Consider the following 18,962-nt stretch of genomic DNA (forward strand, 5'->3'; position numbering starts at 1 on the left):
CTTGAAAATTGGATTGGATACTTTGACCAGTTGAGATATCTTGGTGTAGCAGGTTCTGCTGCCATGATGGTTCGTAACGCTAGTTTTTCTTGATGTTTGCTTCTGGAGTCTGGAACCCCGGCAAAGATTACTGCCACTGTCCCTCTGGATTTTTGGAATCCCTTATCTTCATGGTTGTCTCCTTCTTTTTTCTGATTGTCTTCTTTATTGTTTCCCTTGCTATCTTTTCTAGTGTATCTTTCGTTGAAGGTGTAGCAATTTCCGATGGTGTGCTTTCCGTTGGGGTGCAAGGGGCAACGTATGTTCTCAATGTCGTCATATCTTCTGGGCTTGGTAAATTTTATTGATTTGTCAGCCATTGCTACTGTGTTGTCTAGACCTCGCTTTCTCTCCTGATGTCTGTTGCTTCGAGGATTTTGCCTGTCTGGGTTGTCTCTGTTGTTTCTATCCGAGAATCTTTCTCTTATTTTTTCCTCTGCGGTAATCATTTTTTCCACTGTCCGTCTAAATTCTTCATTGTTTCTTGGGTTTTCTTTGCAGAAATCTTGAAATTGCCACCTAGCCACGATTCCATGAGAGAAAGCTTCGATTACTTCTCGTTGTGTGATGTCATGTACTTGAGCTCGAAGTTCGCCAAATCGTCGATAGTAATTTCTGAGACTTTCACCTTCTTTCTGCTTGAGTCCTTTTAATTCTGCGTGGGTGATTGGATGTGTAATAATTCCCACGAAATTTTCACAGAAAGCTCTTTGCAAGTCTTCCCAATTTCTGATTAATCCTAGATTCAATTTGTCAAACCATTGAAGCGGCATGGTTTCTAGGACCATGGGAAAGAACAGGGTTTTGATGTCATCGTCTCATCCGGCTAATTCAATCGATTGTGAGTAAATCCTGAGCCATTGCTTTGGTTTGGTCTTGCCATCGTACTTGGAGTGGTTGGGCGGTTTGAACTTGTGAGGTAGTCGTATTGAAGCAAGTCTGTTTGCAAAACAGGGGAATCTATCGTGCGTTCTGGCTTCTGTATATTCTGATTCTGCGCCCCCTTCTTGCCAACTGTCGTCTTGGTGAGAGTAGTTTTGTGTGGCTATCCGAGTAGGTGCTCTGCTTCTTGCCTTTCTTGGTTGCTCGACTCGGTTGTTTTGACTGTGATTTCTTCGGCTCTCTCCGTTGTGACTTCCACTTGGTCCAAGTCTTTCGAAAGCGGACTTCCTTTGATTTTGATCTTCCTGTTCATGAGATGTTGCCCTTCCGTCGTTTGTCCTAAAGACTGTTGATCGGAGAAAGTCTCGGAGCTGTTCTTGTTTTTCATTGGGATATGAGGTCGCCCTGAGTTCTTCTAGTGCTTCTCGGATCTTATCGTAGGGTGTATTCGCTGCTCGTCCTTCTTCGACCTCTCGTTCTGATTTTCTTCTATTGTACTCGGCTAGGTCTGATTCATATTTGATCCAAGTGTCCTTTCACTGTTTAGCACGGCGTTGACGTCCTTGTTTCAATTTGTTCTTTCTTTCTCTCGCTTGCCTCTGACTCTCAGTCTCACCATCGTGCCCCTGGATAAATGGTGATATGTTGGATTCGGACTCATCTAAAGACCTCACGTCGGGTACTTCTGGGGGGATCAATGGTGATCGAGGACGTCGAATCATGAATACTTCTCTAGTGTGAGTTGTTCTATCATCGTCGTTGATTTCTGTACTGCCAGAGCTGTTGATAACTTCAGTAGAGGTTTCGAGGTCATAGATCGAATCTCCTTCTTGGTATGGTAGAGTTGTTGTTGTCGTATCGTCGACTAGTTGGGTGCCATCATCCTCAGGAACGGTGCCTGGCTAGTGAACGATGCAGTCTTGAGATGTTATGGTTAAAACGAGACCTTCCTGGGCTCCTTTTAGTGGCATTCTAAGCACTGGATAGGTGGATCCTTCGCGCCATGTCTGATAGGATGTTGCCACGTTGTGGAGGCCGAACGGAAGAGGACTCGACTTCTTTGAAGCACTCTGAGTGTACTCCGAGTAGTATTCTTGACAGGTTGACGTCATGTTCCGGAGCCTTGTCAGAAAAGAACTCGGTTTTCCGAAAGAACCCGGATAAGACTTCGTCTCGGAAACAGAACTTGAGTTTGAATCGGATGCGTGAAGTCGCGGAATCCGAGCTGGATTGGACATTACGAACTGCGCGAATCTTCTGGCAAGCTGATCTGTCGTTGTCGTCGAAATGAAAGGGTCCTGATGATGATCTGAATCTTTGAGGAGACGGCCTTGGAGCTTGCCATCGTCGCCTGCCTCGTAGATCCATGAACCGAAGATGAAGGTTGATCCCTTCGAGAAGATCATGTTGTCGAGGTCCATCGAGCTCTCGGATGCAAAGTCGCCGAAAGCCCCTACCTGGCGCGCCAGCTGTCGATGTTTGACCATCGATAGCCTGCCACGGGGGTACCCGGGCAGTATGTTCGGGCTTCAGCATATGCAGAACTCGACGGTTAACGCAAGAGACAGTTGATTTATCCTAGTTCGGGCCCTCGATCGTAGATCGAGTAATAGCCCTACGTCCAGTCGGTGTTAGCTTTTGCGTTGGATTGATTGTAAAGTGTTGTGTTGTACAATTGTTGTCTGAACTCCCGATCCAAGGAGCCCTGCCCTCCTTTATATAGTCAGGAGGCCAGAGTCCTAGTCGGTTTACGATGAGAGTTCCTAGTAGGATTACAGAGTAATACTGCTACTAAGATTATATGAGAAGAATCCTCATTAGACTATGTCTTCTCCCTCTCTTGCGGGGTATCCCGTGGGTCCCGCACCGACAAAAGCCCGTGTGGAACTTCATATATAAAAGCCTCATTTCTGAAAGACCATATAAACAAACTTGGAAACCTGAGATAAGCTCAAGGCGACAAATAAAACGCTGCCTTAATAATGACAATGTGACGCACATGGACCGGCGCATCAACCCTTTTTTTATTATCTCAATTCAAATTCGATCTGGTGAAAAGCATCTTTTCTCTTTTTTGGAATTGACTACTCTATTTCTAGTTGTCACGTGTAGAAGATTAACACCAAACCCTGCTGGAACGCGGACTAAGGAAAGGCGATGACACCAAACCCTACAAAGCTTTGCACACGCTCAATGATAAAATGATCGGTGACTTCTTTTCATGGAAGAAACTTGATTTTCTTCCATGAAAATTTCACACCGAACTCAGATTTTGAACATGCATGGTGTAGTTAAAAGTACAGCTAGCTAGCTAGCCTTACTGTACAAAAAGGGAGTGTCTTCGTCATACTAATATTTCCATCGAATTAATATGAAAGGAACAGTTCCAATGAAAACGGTGCTGTGGGACATCAACTCAAGATCCCACGAGCTGTAATGCTCGAGGCCGAATAGCAAAGCAACACGGCTATGGCCCATGGACATGTACATTCATATATTGATATCCCGGCTAGATCTGCAGCATACTCCTACATTTAGTCAGTCAACAGGGTTACAGGTCCAGAACATCCGTTTTGCTCCGGTTGAAATGTCGACATGTCACTCATATCTGAGCACGAACACAGCAGGTGCACCGGCGCTGAGCGTCTGATCAACAGCGCCCGAAGCGCCGGCCTCAAAGGCTGAAACCTGTGGCTCGCGGGCGCCGTCCCACGTCTCCACGTCGGGACATTAGGTGGTGTGCTGTACGTAGTACGTTGAAAGACATAGAGTAGTTTCAGTTTACACTAGTAGAGAACAGACCTTTGATCCTCGGCTAAAATGGGCTCTAGTCCCAGAATTTTTTGCGCCCGGGACTAGAGATACCTTTAGTCCCGGTTGGTGGCTCCAACCGGGACTAAAGGTCCCTGCCCAACAGCTACTGCGCCAGACAGAGGTGGCAGGGACCTTTAGTCCCGGTTGGAGCCACCAACCGGGACTAAAGGTATACTTTTACTCCCGGTTGGTGGCTCCAACCGGGAGTAAAGGTCTACTCCCGGGCCATGGCTGCGCCCGGGGTTGGAAAGTTACCTTTAGTCCCGGTTGGATCCATCAACCGGGACTAAATGTTCTCCCTTTATAAATCGGCTATCTCATCCTTCCTCCTCGAGCCCGAGCTCAGCACATTTTGAAGCTCACTGCAGTAGTGTTCTTGCTTCCTCCCTCCCTCCATTGTTCCTCCATCCATTCTTCGATTCCTCCATCGATTTCTTCGATTCCTCCATCGATTCTTCAGTTGTAAAGGTTACCAATCTCATACTCTTATTTTTCACCATTTTCTTATGCCATTTTGTTCACTATATATATTTATGGTTCTTTATTGTTGTTTTTTCATTTGTAAGCAATTTGAGCTCAAAATCACTTCAAGCTTGCATATTTACATGAAAGAAGGTTAAAGTATATATAAATATAAACTTAGAAAATAGTTAGAAAATTATAGCAAATCCGTACTAGTTGAACTTGCGGACCGTGTTCAGCTCGGCGAGCATGTTCTCTGCCGAGCGGTAACGGACGTCAAGGAGGAGCTTTGATTCTACGAGGGAGAGCGACAACGGTCGTGGAAGACCGTGTTCCCTTCCTCGTAGAATCGGAGCTCTTCCTTGACCAAGTACGGTGCCGTCCGGTGGAGAAATGCTCGCCGAGATGATCACGTAAGAAAGGTCAACTAGTACGGATGGTTATTTATTCACATGTCCCGATATCATCGCAGTAGTCTGTCAATCACCGTACCTAAACGTAGTATATATAAATAAAAACTTAGAAAATAGTTAGAAAATTATAGAAAATCCGTACTAGTTGAACTAGCGGACCGTGTTCATTTTGGCGAGCATGTTCTCTGCCGAGCGGTAACGGACGTCAAGGAGGAGCTTTGATTCTACGAGGGAGAGCGGCAACGGTCGTGGAAGACCATGTTCCCTTCCTCGCAGAATTGGAGCTCTTCCGTGGCCAAGTACGGTGCCGTCCGGTGGAGAAATGCTCGCCGAGATGATCACGTAAGCAAGGTCAACTAGTACGGATGGTTATTTATTCACACGTCCCGATATCGTCGTAGTAGTCTGTTATGTGTGTACACTCCCATTCTTCTGTTAATTTGTGGAAATATCATGTGAATTACTTACCTGCCGCAGTAAAAGACGAGAACACAATGACCATTAAAAATATCATTGTTTAGAGATCTAGATAATTTTATAGTTTGTTAATTTTATTTGTTTATAAAAGAAGAAATTTATAGTGTATTAAAAAATGAGTATAGAGAGTAGATGGCAACTGCTTCCGGGTCCTCGGCCTCTCATGGGTTTCCAAAGCGACTTAGGCCGGGCCTTCCTCTCATTCCATGCGGCAAGTGTCGTGATGAGACGAAGATTGTGATGGAGTACCGAGTGAAGAAGGAGGGTCCCAACAAGGATCGTATCTTCTACAAGTGTCCGGATCGCAATGTGAGTTATTTTATCGTATTTAATGATTATGGTTAGTTTATACCTATTTTCATGATGGTTGTGATTAAAGTTCTAATTTTTTGTTTTAATTTCAGTGGGATGGCAGTGGACGATGTTCAGGCTTCTACTGGGAGGAAGAGTATGTTGAACTCGTGCAAAAATATCTCAGGCAGATACGGCGGCTAATGAGGCAGTGATCCAGCCGAAGAAGCCCAAAGATGTTGCACAATCGGGGGATCTGTCTGTTTTAGTTGAGATTGGTCGCGAAATCCTTGTGCTCCTGAAATGTATTTTAGCTTTAGTTCTTTTAGTGGTAGTTGGGATTGTCTACATTGTAGCGATGCTTTCATAAATTTGTATCTTTTGTGGTGGCACGCATGCTGTATAAATAATTAATTATGATCTAGGTTTTAATATGATATTTATGTCATGTAATGCAGATGAGCCGTCATTGGATGTATAATGCTGATCGCCGCTCCCAAGAGTTCATTGACGGCGTGCATTCTTTGTTACGTGCGGCCGAGGCAAACAAACGCGACGGTTTCATGTGCTGCCCATGTGCCATATGTAAGAATACGGTGGAATATCCTTGCTCAAGGACTCTTCATTCACACTTGTTCAAGTCGAGTTTCATGCCAAACTATATTTGTTGGACAAAGCACGGAGAAACCGGTGTTGTAATAGAAGAAGGTGAAGAAGAACAATGGGACGACAATGATATTATTCCTGATGGTGCGTGCTTCAATGATACTGCAATGGGAGAAGCTGAAGAAGAGGTAGCCGCAGAAGATGAGCCGGCTGATGATCTTTGTCAGGTCATTCATGACGCACAAAGAGAATGTGAAAGTGAAAAGGAGAAGATCAAGTTCGAGCGGATGCTAGAAGATCACAAGAAATTGTTGTACCCAACTTGTGATATAGTGATTTAATATAGTGTGTGTTTGAGATATTATGTAATAATTGTGAATTCAGATGTTTATTATGTCATGTTTTAAATTAAATCAATGTTTGATTTGGTGGGATTTCTCTCTCAAAAAGGTAAATTAGGATACTGAGTGATGAAAAATTAAAATATTAACGTTAAAATGATGTGAAAATAAATTTCCTGTCCAAAACCAATAGTTTTAATAATTTTAATTAAACACTACATTTTTGCATTAACGAAATAATAAATATTAGTTACATTATGTTTTATAATTCTAACAAAAAATAAAAAAAAGTTAGGTTATAGATTTTTCCTATGTGCAATAAACAAAAAGAAAATTCATATTTTTAACAAAATAATTTTATGCCTTTTATTTATTTTACTATGTATTTAACAAAAACTATTGCATTTCTATTGTATTTAACAAGACTATTGCTTAAAACAGGCGGGAAACGAAACTACAGGCCACCTTTACTCCCGGGTGGGAAGCCCACCCGGGAGTAAAGGTGGGCTGCAGTTTTGTGGCCCGCCAAAAAAATCCTTTACTCCCGGTGCGTGTTACCAGCCGGGAGAAAAGGTACCTTTACTCCCGGTTGGTAACACGCACCGGGAGTAAAGGTACCTTTACTCTCGGTTGGTAATACGCACCGGGAGTAAAGGGTTTTTACTCCCGGTTGGTGGCTGGCACCGGGAGTAATTCTCTCTGGTATATAACCTCCAGCGCCTAGCGCAGATCGATCCGCTCGTCTTCTTCCTCGTCGAACACCGCCGTCCTCTTCTTCCTCGCGCCGTGTCCGTTCGCCTTCCGTGACACCGGCGCCGCCCTCTTCTTCCTCGTGCGGCCTCCACCGCGCGCGCCCGTGCCCCTCCTCCGCGCGCGCCCGTGGCCCTCCACCGCGCCCTCCTCCGCGCCGAGGCCCTCCACCGCGCCCTCCACCGCGCGTGTTGCCCCACCGCGCCCGAGGCCCTCCACTGCCGAGCTTGAGGTGATATGTTCGTCGATCTCTTTGTACATTCGCCCGAGCCCTCCACTGCCGAGTTATAGATCACGTCGAAAACTACAACTTGAAAATTCCAAATTTTGAATCACAAAATCTAGGAACTGAAAATGAATATTTGGAACTCTAAATGATTTTAAATAAAAAACATATCTTAACGCAAGTTTTGAATATTTGGATATTATATGGATAAATTAGCAAGTTTAATTAGAGTGTCAAAAACTGCATTTTATGGTACTAAAATACATTTTAAGATCACTGGGACCTGAACTCATGACAAGTTTAATTAAGGACCACCAATGAAATTACTTTAGAAATTAATTAGATCGATGTAAATCCATGGCTTGTATAATAAACACGCTATATATTATTTGGAAACAACGCTACGAACCATCCGCTAATGAACTTTCGTACAAACTCCTCAGGATGGCAACCATTGTCGTTGTCACTAAAGCTAAAAATGATCCAGCCCATCAACCGCCATATATTCATCACTATATGATATTGTCGTTGTAGGATATATAATGGTCAAATAGGAACTCAATTTTGATACCCAGTTTGTAAACTAAGCGTTTTTTAGTTTATAAAAAATATCACATGTGATGATGTAAGCAGTTTTGGTTGGACTTGCATGCATGGCTACAGACAAATGAAGGAAAACTTCAACGTTTCTTCATTTGTGAACTTTGAATATACATATATAATATATTAATGTTGCTAAAGTAATATGAGCATTACATATTTTTTCCGGGAAGACTATCTTCAAACTTTATATCATAGCATCAGAGATCGCCTGTAGAAGAAGAAAATAAATTCTTATCATTTCGGAAATAGTAATGGTTATATTAGCAATAAGACACATATACTTACATTTCATAATGACTTATACTTACATTATTAACATAGAATTTTCTCATATGATGAATGACTACATGGTTCACATGGTACATAGGATCACAACATCACGCACCGACACCGCCCCGGCCCGCCTCACGTCGTCGTCGTCGTCAGCATGCTGGCCCGCCTCACGTCATCGTCGTCAGCACACCAGCCACCGCGCTGACACGTATATATACGTCATTTGTATTCATATGCATATATATATACGTCGTGGAGCACCGCCGCCATCGTTCGTCCATGCGTTTCTATGTATACGGCGGAGCACCGCCGCCCTCATTCACCCATGTGTACAGACATATATACGGCGGAGTGGAGCACCGCCACTCTTGTCACACCGCCCTTTCTCGTGGCCTAGTTGATCAACATTCGTATTATCGTTATCGTTAATGCTAAACAATCACACCAGGGCGAACCGCGCTGTTGATGTCACCGACGTGGTTCGCCCTAGTCACCGACGCAATTTGCCCTCGGCCGTTTATGTATAGCCCTAATTCGCCCTAGTACCGACGTAGTTCGTCCTAGTGTGGCGAATTGCGTCCGTGATCGAGGGGCAAGATTTAATAATGCATATTGTTCGTAGATTTTACGCATGTAAGCAAAGATTTGACATACTATATATTGGTTTTGTTTTTTGAAGCTAGATGGCCGACCCGAGAAACATGGATGAGGAGGAGTTGATGATGAATTTGATCAACACTGGCACTCAAGTTGCCGGCGATGATGGTGCTAAAAATAACGTGCAAGAGGATGCAGATGACGGGAGTCAGTACTTAGCTCTTGAACAAAATGAGCAACAACATATTGGCCAAGTATATATTTTTTATTATTAGCTATATATATTATCATATGTCTTATGTGTGCTCATGACATTAAAAATAATGTTTATGTTTTGTAGCCCTCTGGATCGACATCAACAACTACAACGAAGAGTAAAAATGTTCGAGGTCCCAAAAAGCCATTGGAGGGTCGCTTCATCATCTCGGAATAGCTCCACCTCCTCCTGAACTACCTCACCATAGGTACGTGCGGATGAAAACACTACATCATTAATTTGTATTGGCTTAAATAATTAACAATCTGCTCATAATAATATGTCATTCCTTTTTTTGTAGCAGATCCTCCCCCAACCTAAATCCAATTGTTCAATCGCCAGATCATCATAGTGCTCTGTACGATGACATTGTGTTGGAAGACGAGGCTGCATCCACACCATCTCCAAGGAGGTCTCCAACGCCACAGCCGCCACCTCCAAGGAGGTCTCCAACGCCGCTGCCAACACCTCCAAGGAGGTCTCCAACGCCTCCCCCGCCCCCGCCTACCAAGAAGCCTAGCAAGAGGCCAGCCCCTCAAACGAAGAACCAGTCCCCGCCTGCAAAGAAAGCCACCGTGAAATCAAGGGCTATTCCCAAAATAATATCTGAAGAGAAGGAAGAAGGAACTGATGCATATAAAAAAGACATGTCTAGATTCTATGACAAACTTAAAATGAATCAAGAAGCAAGGAGAAACCCGAAGAAACCGTACTTCTTCGTAGCTCCAGATATTCTAAGAAAAAAGGTGACTTCTTACCAGCAACAACAGCGGGAATCTCGTAAGCCGTCCAAATCAACGTTATCAGACTATGACCGCACTCTCACCAAGTCAATTGAGGCGGCACAGAAAAAGAAGCGGGCAGGGAAAGAAGTTGCCCAACTCGGACAACAAGCGCACCAATCAATCCCCCCGCTAGTTGTTGGTAATGAATATGGTTCGAATTTAGGATTAATGCATCAGGCAAACATACCTCCGGATGTCGATTTGGATCACCTTGGTGAATTTCTTGATGAGACTGGTCTCGACCTTTACCAGATGTTTGGTGATGGAAACATTGAGAGTGCGGCGGAGGTTGATATTTGGAAGAAAAAATTTGTACTAGGCCAGAGTCTATACAACCCTCAAGCCTTATCTGATCTGGGGACGCAAATGTACCTACTAAACAAGTGGTACATGCAGGCGTCTACCAGTGGAGACTTCTGCGTTGGTGTCAGAATTAGAGACGAAAATTGGTTCCGTGGCGATGATGTTATGTATGTTGACTTTGCAGAATTTCATCAACTATGCCACCTGACCTCTCTGGACAAAGTTATCATTAGCTGCTATTGCCTGTAAGTAATAATTCTTTCGATCTATTATTAAACTCATCATATGTGTGTATATGCATATAAATTATCCTAACAAGTACTATATATATGCAGATTTACAATGATAGAGCTCAGAAAGGAAGGCTGCAATGAAATTGGTTTTGTTGATCCCCATATAGTATTCAAAGACCCAATTACTCCAAAGACTAATTGGAAGTCTGAGTCAGAGAGTAACCTCATGAACTTCTTAGTGAACCAACGCCACAAGAAGGATATACTCTTTCCCTATAACTTCAAGTGAGTGTTAATCATGTCGATCATATCCTTAATGGCTCATATGTTGATTCTAGTTAATTAATGAGTGTTATGCGTTATATCCTATAAACACATGCAGCAATCACTGGATATTGATGGACATCGATCTGGTGAAAAGTCACTTGATAATCTATGACTCGATGAGAAAACCACAACAAGACTACCAAGATATGATAGATATTATCCAGAGGTAATTTCGGGATCTCTAGCAACTATATATACACACAAACATGATGATTAACTATATCTAATGACGTGGCAAATTTTTTATTGGGCAGTGTTTGGAAAACCTTTATTGAGAAGCAACACATGGAAAAATGCAAAGCGCCACTGAATGTAATCCCTTTGAAAGTAAGTCCCCTGAATCGCATCATCTTTATTAATTAAACATATAGCTTTCACCGGATCACCAGATTGGATGACAAATCTTTTTCTCGTAAAGTGGTGTCTGAGGCAGGAACAGGGGAACAACTACTGTGGTTACTATGTTTGCAAGTTTATCAAGGTGCTCTCCCAAAGAACTCCTACAGAGAGACTCAAAGTACGTTAAAAATATACTATATATTCATTTAATTATTATTATTGATTGTGTTACTATGTCTTTATATATATATATATATGTACATATATTAATTTATTTTCCTTTAATTCAAACCTGTAGACTCGATGGTTGGAGGAAAAGGTCATACGGCAAGACCAAATCAAAGCAATTCAAGAGTCTATAGCCGGATTTTTTAATGAGCAGGTCATCGATTCCAAGGGCGAGTTCTACTTCGACCCAACACTGCCATTGAAGCCAAGCTAGAGGATGAGAGGAAACTTGTTATGTCACAACAACTATAATGCAATCTTTTGTAATATATGCACATGAAATAATATAATGTAAAATACACATATGCATGCATGCATGTAAATATATATATGATGCATGCATGCATGCATATATATATATATATATATATATATATATATATATATATATATATATATATATTTCTATGCTTGAATTGTGTGATTTAATACGTTCATTGTGCTTGAACCGAAACATACTATATGCGCGTATAAATGTATAATTAGCAGCGTACAATACGACTTCGAAAACCTATTTTGAAAAGAAAACAAAAAAAATGAAAAGAAAAGAAAAAAGAAAAAAACCTTTAGTCCCGGTTCGTATTACCAACCGGGACTAAAGGTGCCGGCCATCGTGGCATGTCAGGAGGCACATTTAGTCCCGGTTGGTGTTACCCACCGGGACTAAAGGTCCTCCTTTAGTCCCGGTTCCTGACCCGGGACTAAAGGACCCCCCCCTTTAGTCCCGGATGCTTGCTCCCGGGTGGGGAACCGGGACTAGAGGGGGTTCCCCACCAGGAGTAAAGCTCGGTTCTCTACCAGTGTTATTCTACAGTATTCGGAGTCCAGTCCTGTCTCATCTGGTGTTGCGTTTCCGATGGCCGGTGATCTCAGATTCCCAGGTCAGGTTATCCTCACACTCCCCCTCCCAACACAAACCGGCTTCTCCTCGTTTCTATTCATCAATAGAAATGACCAAGCCTCAGAGAAAAATGTTGGAAAATAACTAGGCTCTAAATATCGAAGTAACATACACCACAACTAGCCTCGTTAGCCTATCGAACTCTTAGAATCTTACAAATCATTGATGTCCTTTTTGTGTGGATTTAATTTGGGCTTTGCCCATTTTTAATTCAACTAAATTGATTAAACTTTAAGGCTCATGTTGAATGCTAGGTTGATGGTTTCTACGGCTGTTGGGTATCCATATTAGGGATACCCAAAGCAAAGAAGTTAGCGCCCACACTGACTTCCCCGGATGGCTCGAGACATATTAAAAGGTCTCGCCCGACCCCAAGGCCGCGGGCTCCGTCTCGCCCCTTGGGTGCGGGCTCTGTCTCGCCCGACCCTAAGGACGCGGGTTCCGTCTCGCCCGACCCCAAGGACGCGGTTTCTGTCTCGTCCGACCCCAAGGACGCGGGTTCCGTCTCGCCCGACCCCTTGGGTGCAGGCTCCGTCTCGCCCGACCCCAAGGACGTGGTTTTCGTGTCACCCGACCTCGAGGACGCGGACTCCGTCTCGCCCAAGGTCGTAGGCTCCGCCTTGCCCGACCTCAAGGACGCGGTTTCCTTCTCGTCCGATGAGGACCCATACCGCCGCCAACCACTCCAGGTCCAAACGTATGGGCCTGGGTCAAAACTCTGACGCCGGGGAAGAGGCTGGCACGCCTCGATATAACCCGTGGCCATGACGGGCCATACCTAGGAAATCACATCAAGAACAGTGTCGGACGTGCCAGTGTTGTTCTGCCTAATCCTCGTACGGACCCTGACAGGCGCGTCAGTTCACCACGACGTCCGTCAGGACGGAGTGGAATGCCATGACCGGCAGATGACGCCTGCGCATGGCGCCAGTGACGAATAGGGCCATGATATGGAGCCATCCCTGCTGACATCTACAGGATCAGCAGGACCCGCATAAAGGAGAAGAAGGACCCGGCCACCCTGGAATCCTTCTACTCTCTCTTGTTCTTCTCCTTTTCCTCCTCTGTAACCCACGCTTTTCCTTCGCCTATAAAAGGGGAAACAGGGCGCCCCACGCTAGGGGGATCTGAACACAAGAGCACGACACGAGCACATGGCTGAGCGGCAAGCGAGCTCTCAGCGCCCGTTTACTCCTTCCACCAGAGACTTGGGATCCTCTCCCTCTCTCGCCTGTTTGTAACCCCTACTGCAAACCAAGTGCTGGTAACACAAGCAACAGTGAACTGTACGTAGGGACGTTCCACCCGAACCAGTATAAACCCTTGTGTCCTCCATGCACACCATCCGAGCCAGACGCGCAAATACAAATTTACTCGTCGGTAGTCCAAAAACACCAACAGTTGGCGTGCCAGGTAGGGGCTTTTTGCACGTCTCGATGTCCACATCACACCTTAGATGGCTAGTCACAGCGCTAGCTCGGTCCTAGGCGCGCACGTGCGCTTTGGGAGCCTAAACTTCATCATTACAACGGAGGGAGAGTTGGCGTAGGTTCCCGCCACTGTCCAACCTCTCTACTCCGCCAGCCTCGACGTGATCGCCGAGGCGCTTGAGGAGCTGTAGCTACACGCATCGGAGGCCCGCGCCCCCGGGAGCGACCAGCTCCTCGGCTTCGATTATGGGAGGCTAGAGCGCTAGCTCGGCGCCTTCCTAGGACCCCGATCGTCCCGGGAGGACCTGCGCTTCCTCATCTTCTCGTTCGCCAACGTCATGACGCTGCTTGCCGAAGGAGAGCTGCTCTCCCCGGAATACCTCATCCGGAGCACCCCGATAGCTCTCTTGCTCGGTCTACACAACGCCACAGAGACCATTGGTCACCTTGTGGTGTAGCGCATGCCTCCATTCCCTACGAACGACGAGTTTGTGGGGATGACCAAATATGTCACGTAATCTTTCCATGACCTTCTCGCAGGAGAATCAGGGTCACCCTCCGTCTCTGACTCCAGCTAGGGGAGCCATCACCCCTCACGAGAATATTTCATGGCAGGTACCCCCGAAGGATACATCGAAAGCCTCCGTGAGGGTCTACCCCAATAGACGACCTCGACGATGAGGTCGAGGGGAATGCAGGGGCCCTACCTCGCCTGTAGGTAGAGCAGTTGAGGGAGCGGCACCAAGAGCTCGAAGAAGCTTGACTCCAGCTCGAGTAGGAATGCGTGGAGCTTGAGCGAGATATCGAGCGCCATAGAGATGGTGGGTGTGCATGCGCCGCGGTCCACGACGTGAACCGGAGGATCATCAAGGACGACGAAGCCCTCCCACACTTCACCCGAGCAAGCCAGAACATCGCTGCCACGGTGGCCTTGCTCCAGGGGCTTCCGGGGTCCTTGACGCTCGAGGATCATCGGCCCATCGCGAGATTCACACGCTACTCGAGCGTGCGGCGGCGCAGCAGGCCGAGAGCTCACTGTCCTGACGACTCGAGCTTGGCGCCAGCCAGCGCGCACCCTCAGAGCGACCCAACAGGGACATATCAATCCACCAGGCATAGTGAGGTGGGCAGGCCACGCACTGAGGTCCTGGTGCATGAGCGTCTTGGCCTCCATCGTGACGCGCGCGACACCCTAGATGCCTGCAGGCGTGCCTACGGCAATGAGAGGGAGGATGCTAGCGGTGGCTACCACTCTCATCGTGGTGGACGCTATGACAACGGCGAGGACCGAAGCTCGAGCCCTGACTTGTCGGGACCTTAGGCCTTTGGCCGACACATCCTCAACATCGTCCTCACACCGCGGTACCGACCACCAACCAACATCCTGAAATACTCCAGAGAAATAAACCCCGGACTGTGGCTCGAGGATTATCGGCTTGCTTGCCAAGCCGGTGGAGCGGATAGTGACAATTTCATTATCTACAACCTTCCATTGTTCCTGGCCGATTCGGCAAGAATGTGGTTGGAACACCTTCCGCCCAACCGAATCCAAAGTTGGGCAGACCTAAAAGAAATCTTCGTGGGAAACTTTCAAGGCACATACGCGTGTCCTGGGAACCCATGGGATCTCAAAAACTACCAACAGAAGTCTAGAAAAACTCTTCATGGGTACATCTGGTGCTTCTCCTAGCAGTGCAACGAGCTGCCTGACGTCGTCGACGCTGACGTCATAGGAGCTTTCCTATCTAGGACCACCTATGAGTCCCTGGTTCACAAGCTAGGACGTAATGGCACGTGAACCCCCAAGGAGCTCCTCGACATCGCCACCAGCCATGCCTCAGGAGAAGAGGCGGTCGGGGTGATTTTCGACCGCCCCAAGGGCAAGGCAAAACAGGACGAGGACGTCGATGAAGGCGCCTCCAACCGCCCCAACAAGAAGAAGAATAAGCAGCGGCACGAGGGCTCGCTCGTGGCCGCTGCCGACCACAAGGGGGGTCGGAAGCCCACTGAGGGTACCTGAACCACTTTGAGAAGCTACTTGAAGGGCCATGCCTGAACCATGCTTTCCCCGTCAAGCACCTATACAAGGACTATGTCCTCATGAAGCGGTTCTTGTTCGAAGGCTCCAACAAGGGGGAGCATAGGAAGAAGCCTAAGACAACCACAAACGACGCCGAGGGGAAGGATGGAGGATTTCCAATGCTGGATGGCTACCTCATGATCTTCAGAGGGTCGGTAGCCTATGACTCCAAGCGCCACCAGAAGCTTGTGTGCTGCAAGGTCTATACGGTCAAGACAGCCATGCCTTCCTTCCTCCAATGGTCGGAGTCTGCCATAACCTTTGATCATACCGACCACCCAGAAAGCATCCCGTAGTCGAGAAGATACCCACTCGTGGTTGACCCGATCATCAACACGAAGCGACTCACCAAGGTGCTGATGGATGGAGGTAACGACCTCAACATCATGTACGCTGAAATGCTCGACACCATGGGCATCGACCGATCGGGCATCCGGCCAAGAAAGCAAGAAATGCCACTTGGGCAGATTGATATGCCCATCACCTTCAGGAATCCGACCAATTATAGGATGAAGACCCTTACCTTTGAGGTGGTCGAGTTCCATGGGACCTACCACGCCATCCTAGGACATCCATGCTATGCGAAGTTCAGGGCCGTCCCCAACTACACCTATCTAAAGTTGATGATGCCAGGTCCATGCGGGGTCATCACCATTGGCACCTCCTTCTAGTGTGCCTACGAGTGCGAGGTCGAGTGCTGCGAACATGTCGTGGCAATTGTCGCCTCCAAAGAGCTTTCGACCATCAAGGAGGAATTCATCGAAGAAGCGCCTGACCCCAAGCGATCGGCCGGGTCTTTTGAGCCTGTAGAGGGCGCTAAGGAGGTCCTCATAGACCCTAGCGGATCTAAGGGCAAAGTGGCACGCATCGGCACCACGCTTTCCTCTGAAATGGAAAGCGTGCTCGCCAACTTCCTCCACGCCAATAGAGTCATCTTTGCGTGGAGACCCTCGAACATGCCAGGCATTCCGATAGAAGTTGCCGAGCACGCATTGAAGATCAGGCCAGGCTCCAAGCTGGTGAAGCAACGCCTATGTCGCTTCAATGAGGGGAAACGCAGGGCCATCGGTGAGGAGATTGCGAAGCTTTTGGTGGTTGGGTTCATCAAGGAAGTATACCACCCCGAGTGGTTAGCCAATCCCGTTCTTGTATGAAAAAAGAGTGGGAAATGGAGAATATGTGTTGACTACATGGGTCTCAACAAAGTGTGTCCAAAGGATATGTTTCCTATGCCACGCATAGACCGAGTAGTCGACTCGACCTTAGGGTGTGAAACCCTTTGCTTCCTTGATGCGTACTCCGGGTACCATCAAATCATGATGAAAGAGTCTGACCACCTCGCGACATCTTTCTTCACCCCATTTGGATCGTTATGCTATGTCACAATGTTGTTCGGCTTGAAGAATGCGAGGGCTACATACCAACGCTGCATGCTTAAGTGTTTCAAGGATCTCATCGGGCAGACCGTTGAGGCCTACGTGGATGACGTCGTGGTCAAGTCCAAACGGGCTGACCAGGCCATAGCCGACCTAGAGCAGACCTTCACGAAACTTCGAGCAAACGACATCAAACTCAACCCCGAGAAGTGCATTTTCGGGGGCCCAAGGGGTATGTTGTTGGGTTTTATCATCTCTGAGCGTGGCATCGAAGCCAACCTAGAGAAGATCTTAGCCATCATGAGGATGGGCCCGATTCAGAACATAAAGGGGGTACAATGAGTTACAGGGTGCCTCACCACGCTTAGCCGCTTTATCTCACACCTCGGCGAATGAGGTCTCCCCCTCTATCGGCTTCTGAAGAAGGCCGACCATTTCGAATGGACGCCCAAGGCCCAAGAGGCACTTGACAAGGTTAAGCAGCTCCTGATGAAGGCCTCGATCCTAGTCCCCCCGACCGATGGGGAACCACTTCTGCTCTACATTGTGTCCACCACACAAGTGATCAACACTGCCATGGTGGTAGAGCGAGAAGAAGCGGGACACACCCTCAAAGTGCAGCATCCCTTGTACTTCATTAGCGAGGCCTTGTCTGATTCTAAGACTTGCTACCCCCAAATCTAGAAACTCCTGTACGCCATCCTTATCTCCAAGAGGACATTGCATCACTACTTCGAGTCACATCCGGTGACAGTCATGATGTCCTTCTCTCAAGGTGAGGTCATCCAAAACCTGGATGCCATAGGAAGAATCATGAAGTGGGCACTCAAGCTAATGGGATAAGGCATTTCATATGCCCCTTGGATGGCCATCAAGTCCCAAGTGCTGGCTAATTTTGTTGCAGAGTGAACCAAGATCCAAATGCCGCCAACAGTCGTCGACCAAGAGTACTAGATGATGTACTTCGATGGATCGCTGATGAAGAAAGGCGCCAGCGTGGGGCTGGTCTTTGTTTCACCCCTCGGGGTACGCATGAGGTACATGGTTTGCATCCATTTCCCCTCCTCCAACAATGTGGCCGAGCATGAGGCACTCATCAATGGCCTGCGCATCACCATCGAGTTGGGTATCCAACGGCTTGACATCTGAGGAGACTCCCAGCTGGTCATTGACCAAGTCATGAAGGAATCAATCTACTACAACGCAAAGATGGATGCGTATTATCAAGAAGTCCGCCAGCTGGAGGACAAGTTCGACTGTCTCGAGCTCAATCACATCCTAAGGCGTCTCAATGAGATGACCGACTCACTAGCAAAAACAGCATCTGACCGAGAGCCGGTGCCGATAGGTGTCTTCACCAGTGATCAGTATAAGCCCTCGGTCTGCTACGAGGAGCTAGAACAGACTGGTGATGGGCCGCCTTCCTTGGGCTCATGGGCTAACCAGCCGGTAGCTCCATCCGACCCCGAAGTCATGGAGCTTGACGAGGATCCAGCGATAGAGCCCAACCCTCTGGCCGACTGGAGGATGCCTTACCTCGACTACCTCCTCCATGAGGCACTGCCGACAGACAAATCAGAGGCTCGGTGGCTCGCGTGCTGTGCCAAGTTCATTGTCGTTATTTAGGGTGAGCTCTACAGCGAAGCCACACCAGGATCCTAAAGCACTGCATCCCCATTGGACAAGGGAAGCAGTTGCTGAGTGACATCCATGGTGGGGTCTGCGGGCACCATGCCCCACCTAGGACCCTAGTCGGAAACATGTTCCTAAAAGGCTTCTACTAGCCGACCGCAGTAGCCAACGCTGAACAGATTGTGCGCACCTATGAAGGGTGTCAATACTACACTCGGCAGACCCACCTACCCGCCCAAGCACTCCAAATGATCCCCATCAAGTGGTCATTCATGGTCTTGGGGCTCAATCTGGTTGG

The 18,962-nt window shown here is 47.1% G+C and overlaps 1 protein-coding gene across 1 annotated transcript; it reads left to right on the top strand.

The window, feature by feature from the left end:
- The first annotated feature begins 18,241 nt into the window (after window positions 1-18,241).
- LOC136465681 (uncharacterized) lies at window positions 18,242-18,658 on the top strand. Its single transcript, XM_066464323.1, has one exon. The coding sequence runs from the start codon at window positions 18,242-18,244 to the stop codon at window positions 18,656-18,658; it is 417 nt and encodes a 138-aa protein (XP_066320420.1).
- The last annotated feature ends 304 nt before the right edge of the window (window positions 18,659-18,962 follow it).

This window comes from Miscanthus floridulus, chromosome 7 (genome assembly GCF_019320115.1).
Source record: "Miscanthus floridulus cultivar M001 chromosome 7, ASM1932011v1, whole genome shotgun sequence".
Taxonomy (NCBI): Eukaryota; Viridiplantae; Streptophyta; class Magnoliopsida; order Poales; family Poaceae; genus Miscanthus; species Miscanthus floridulus.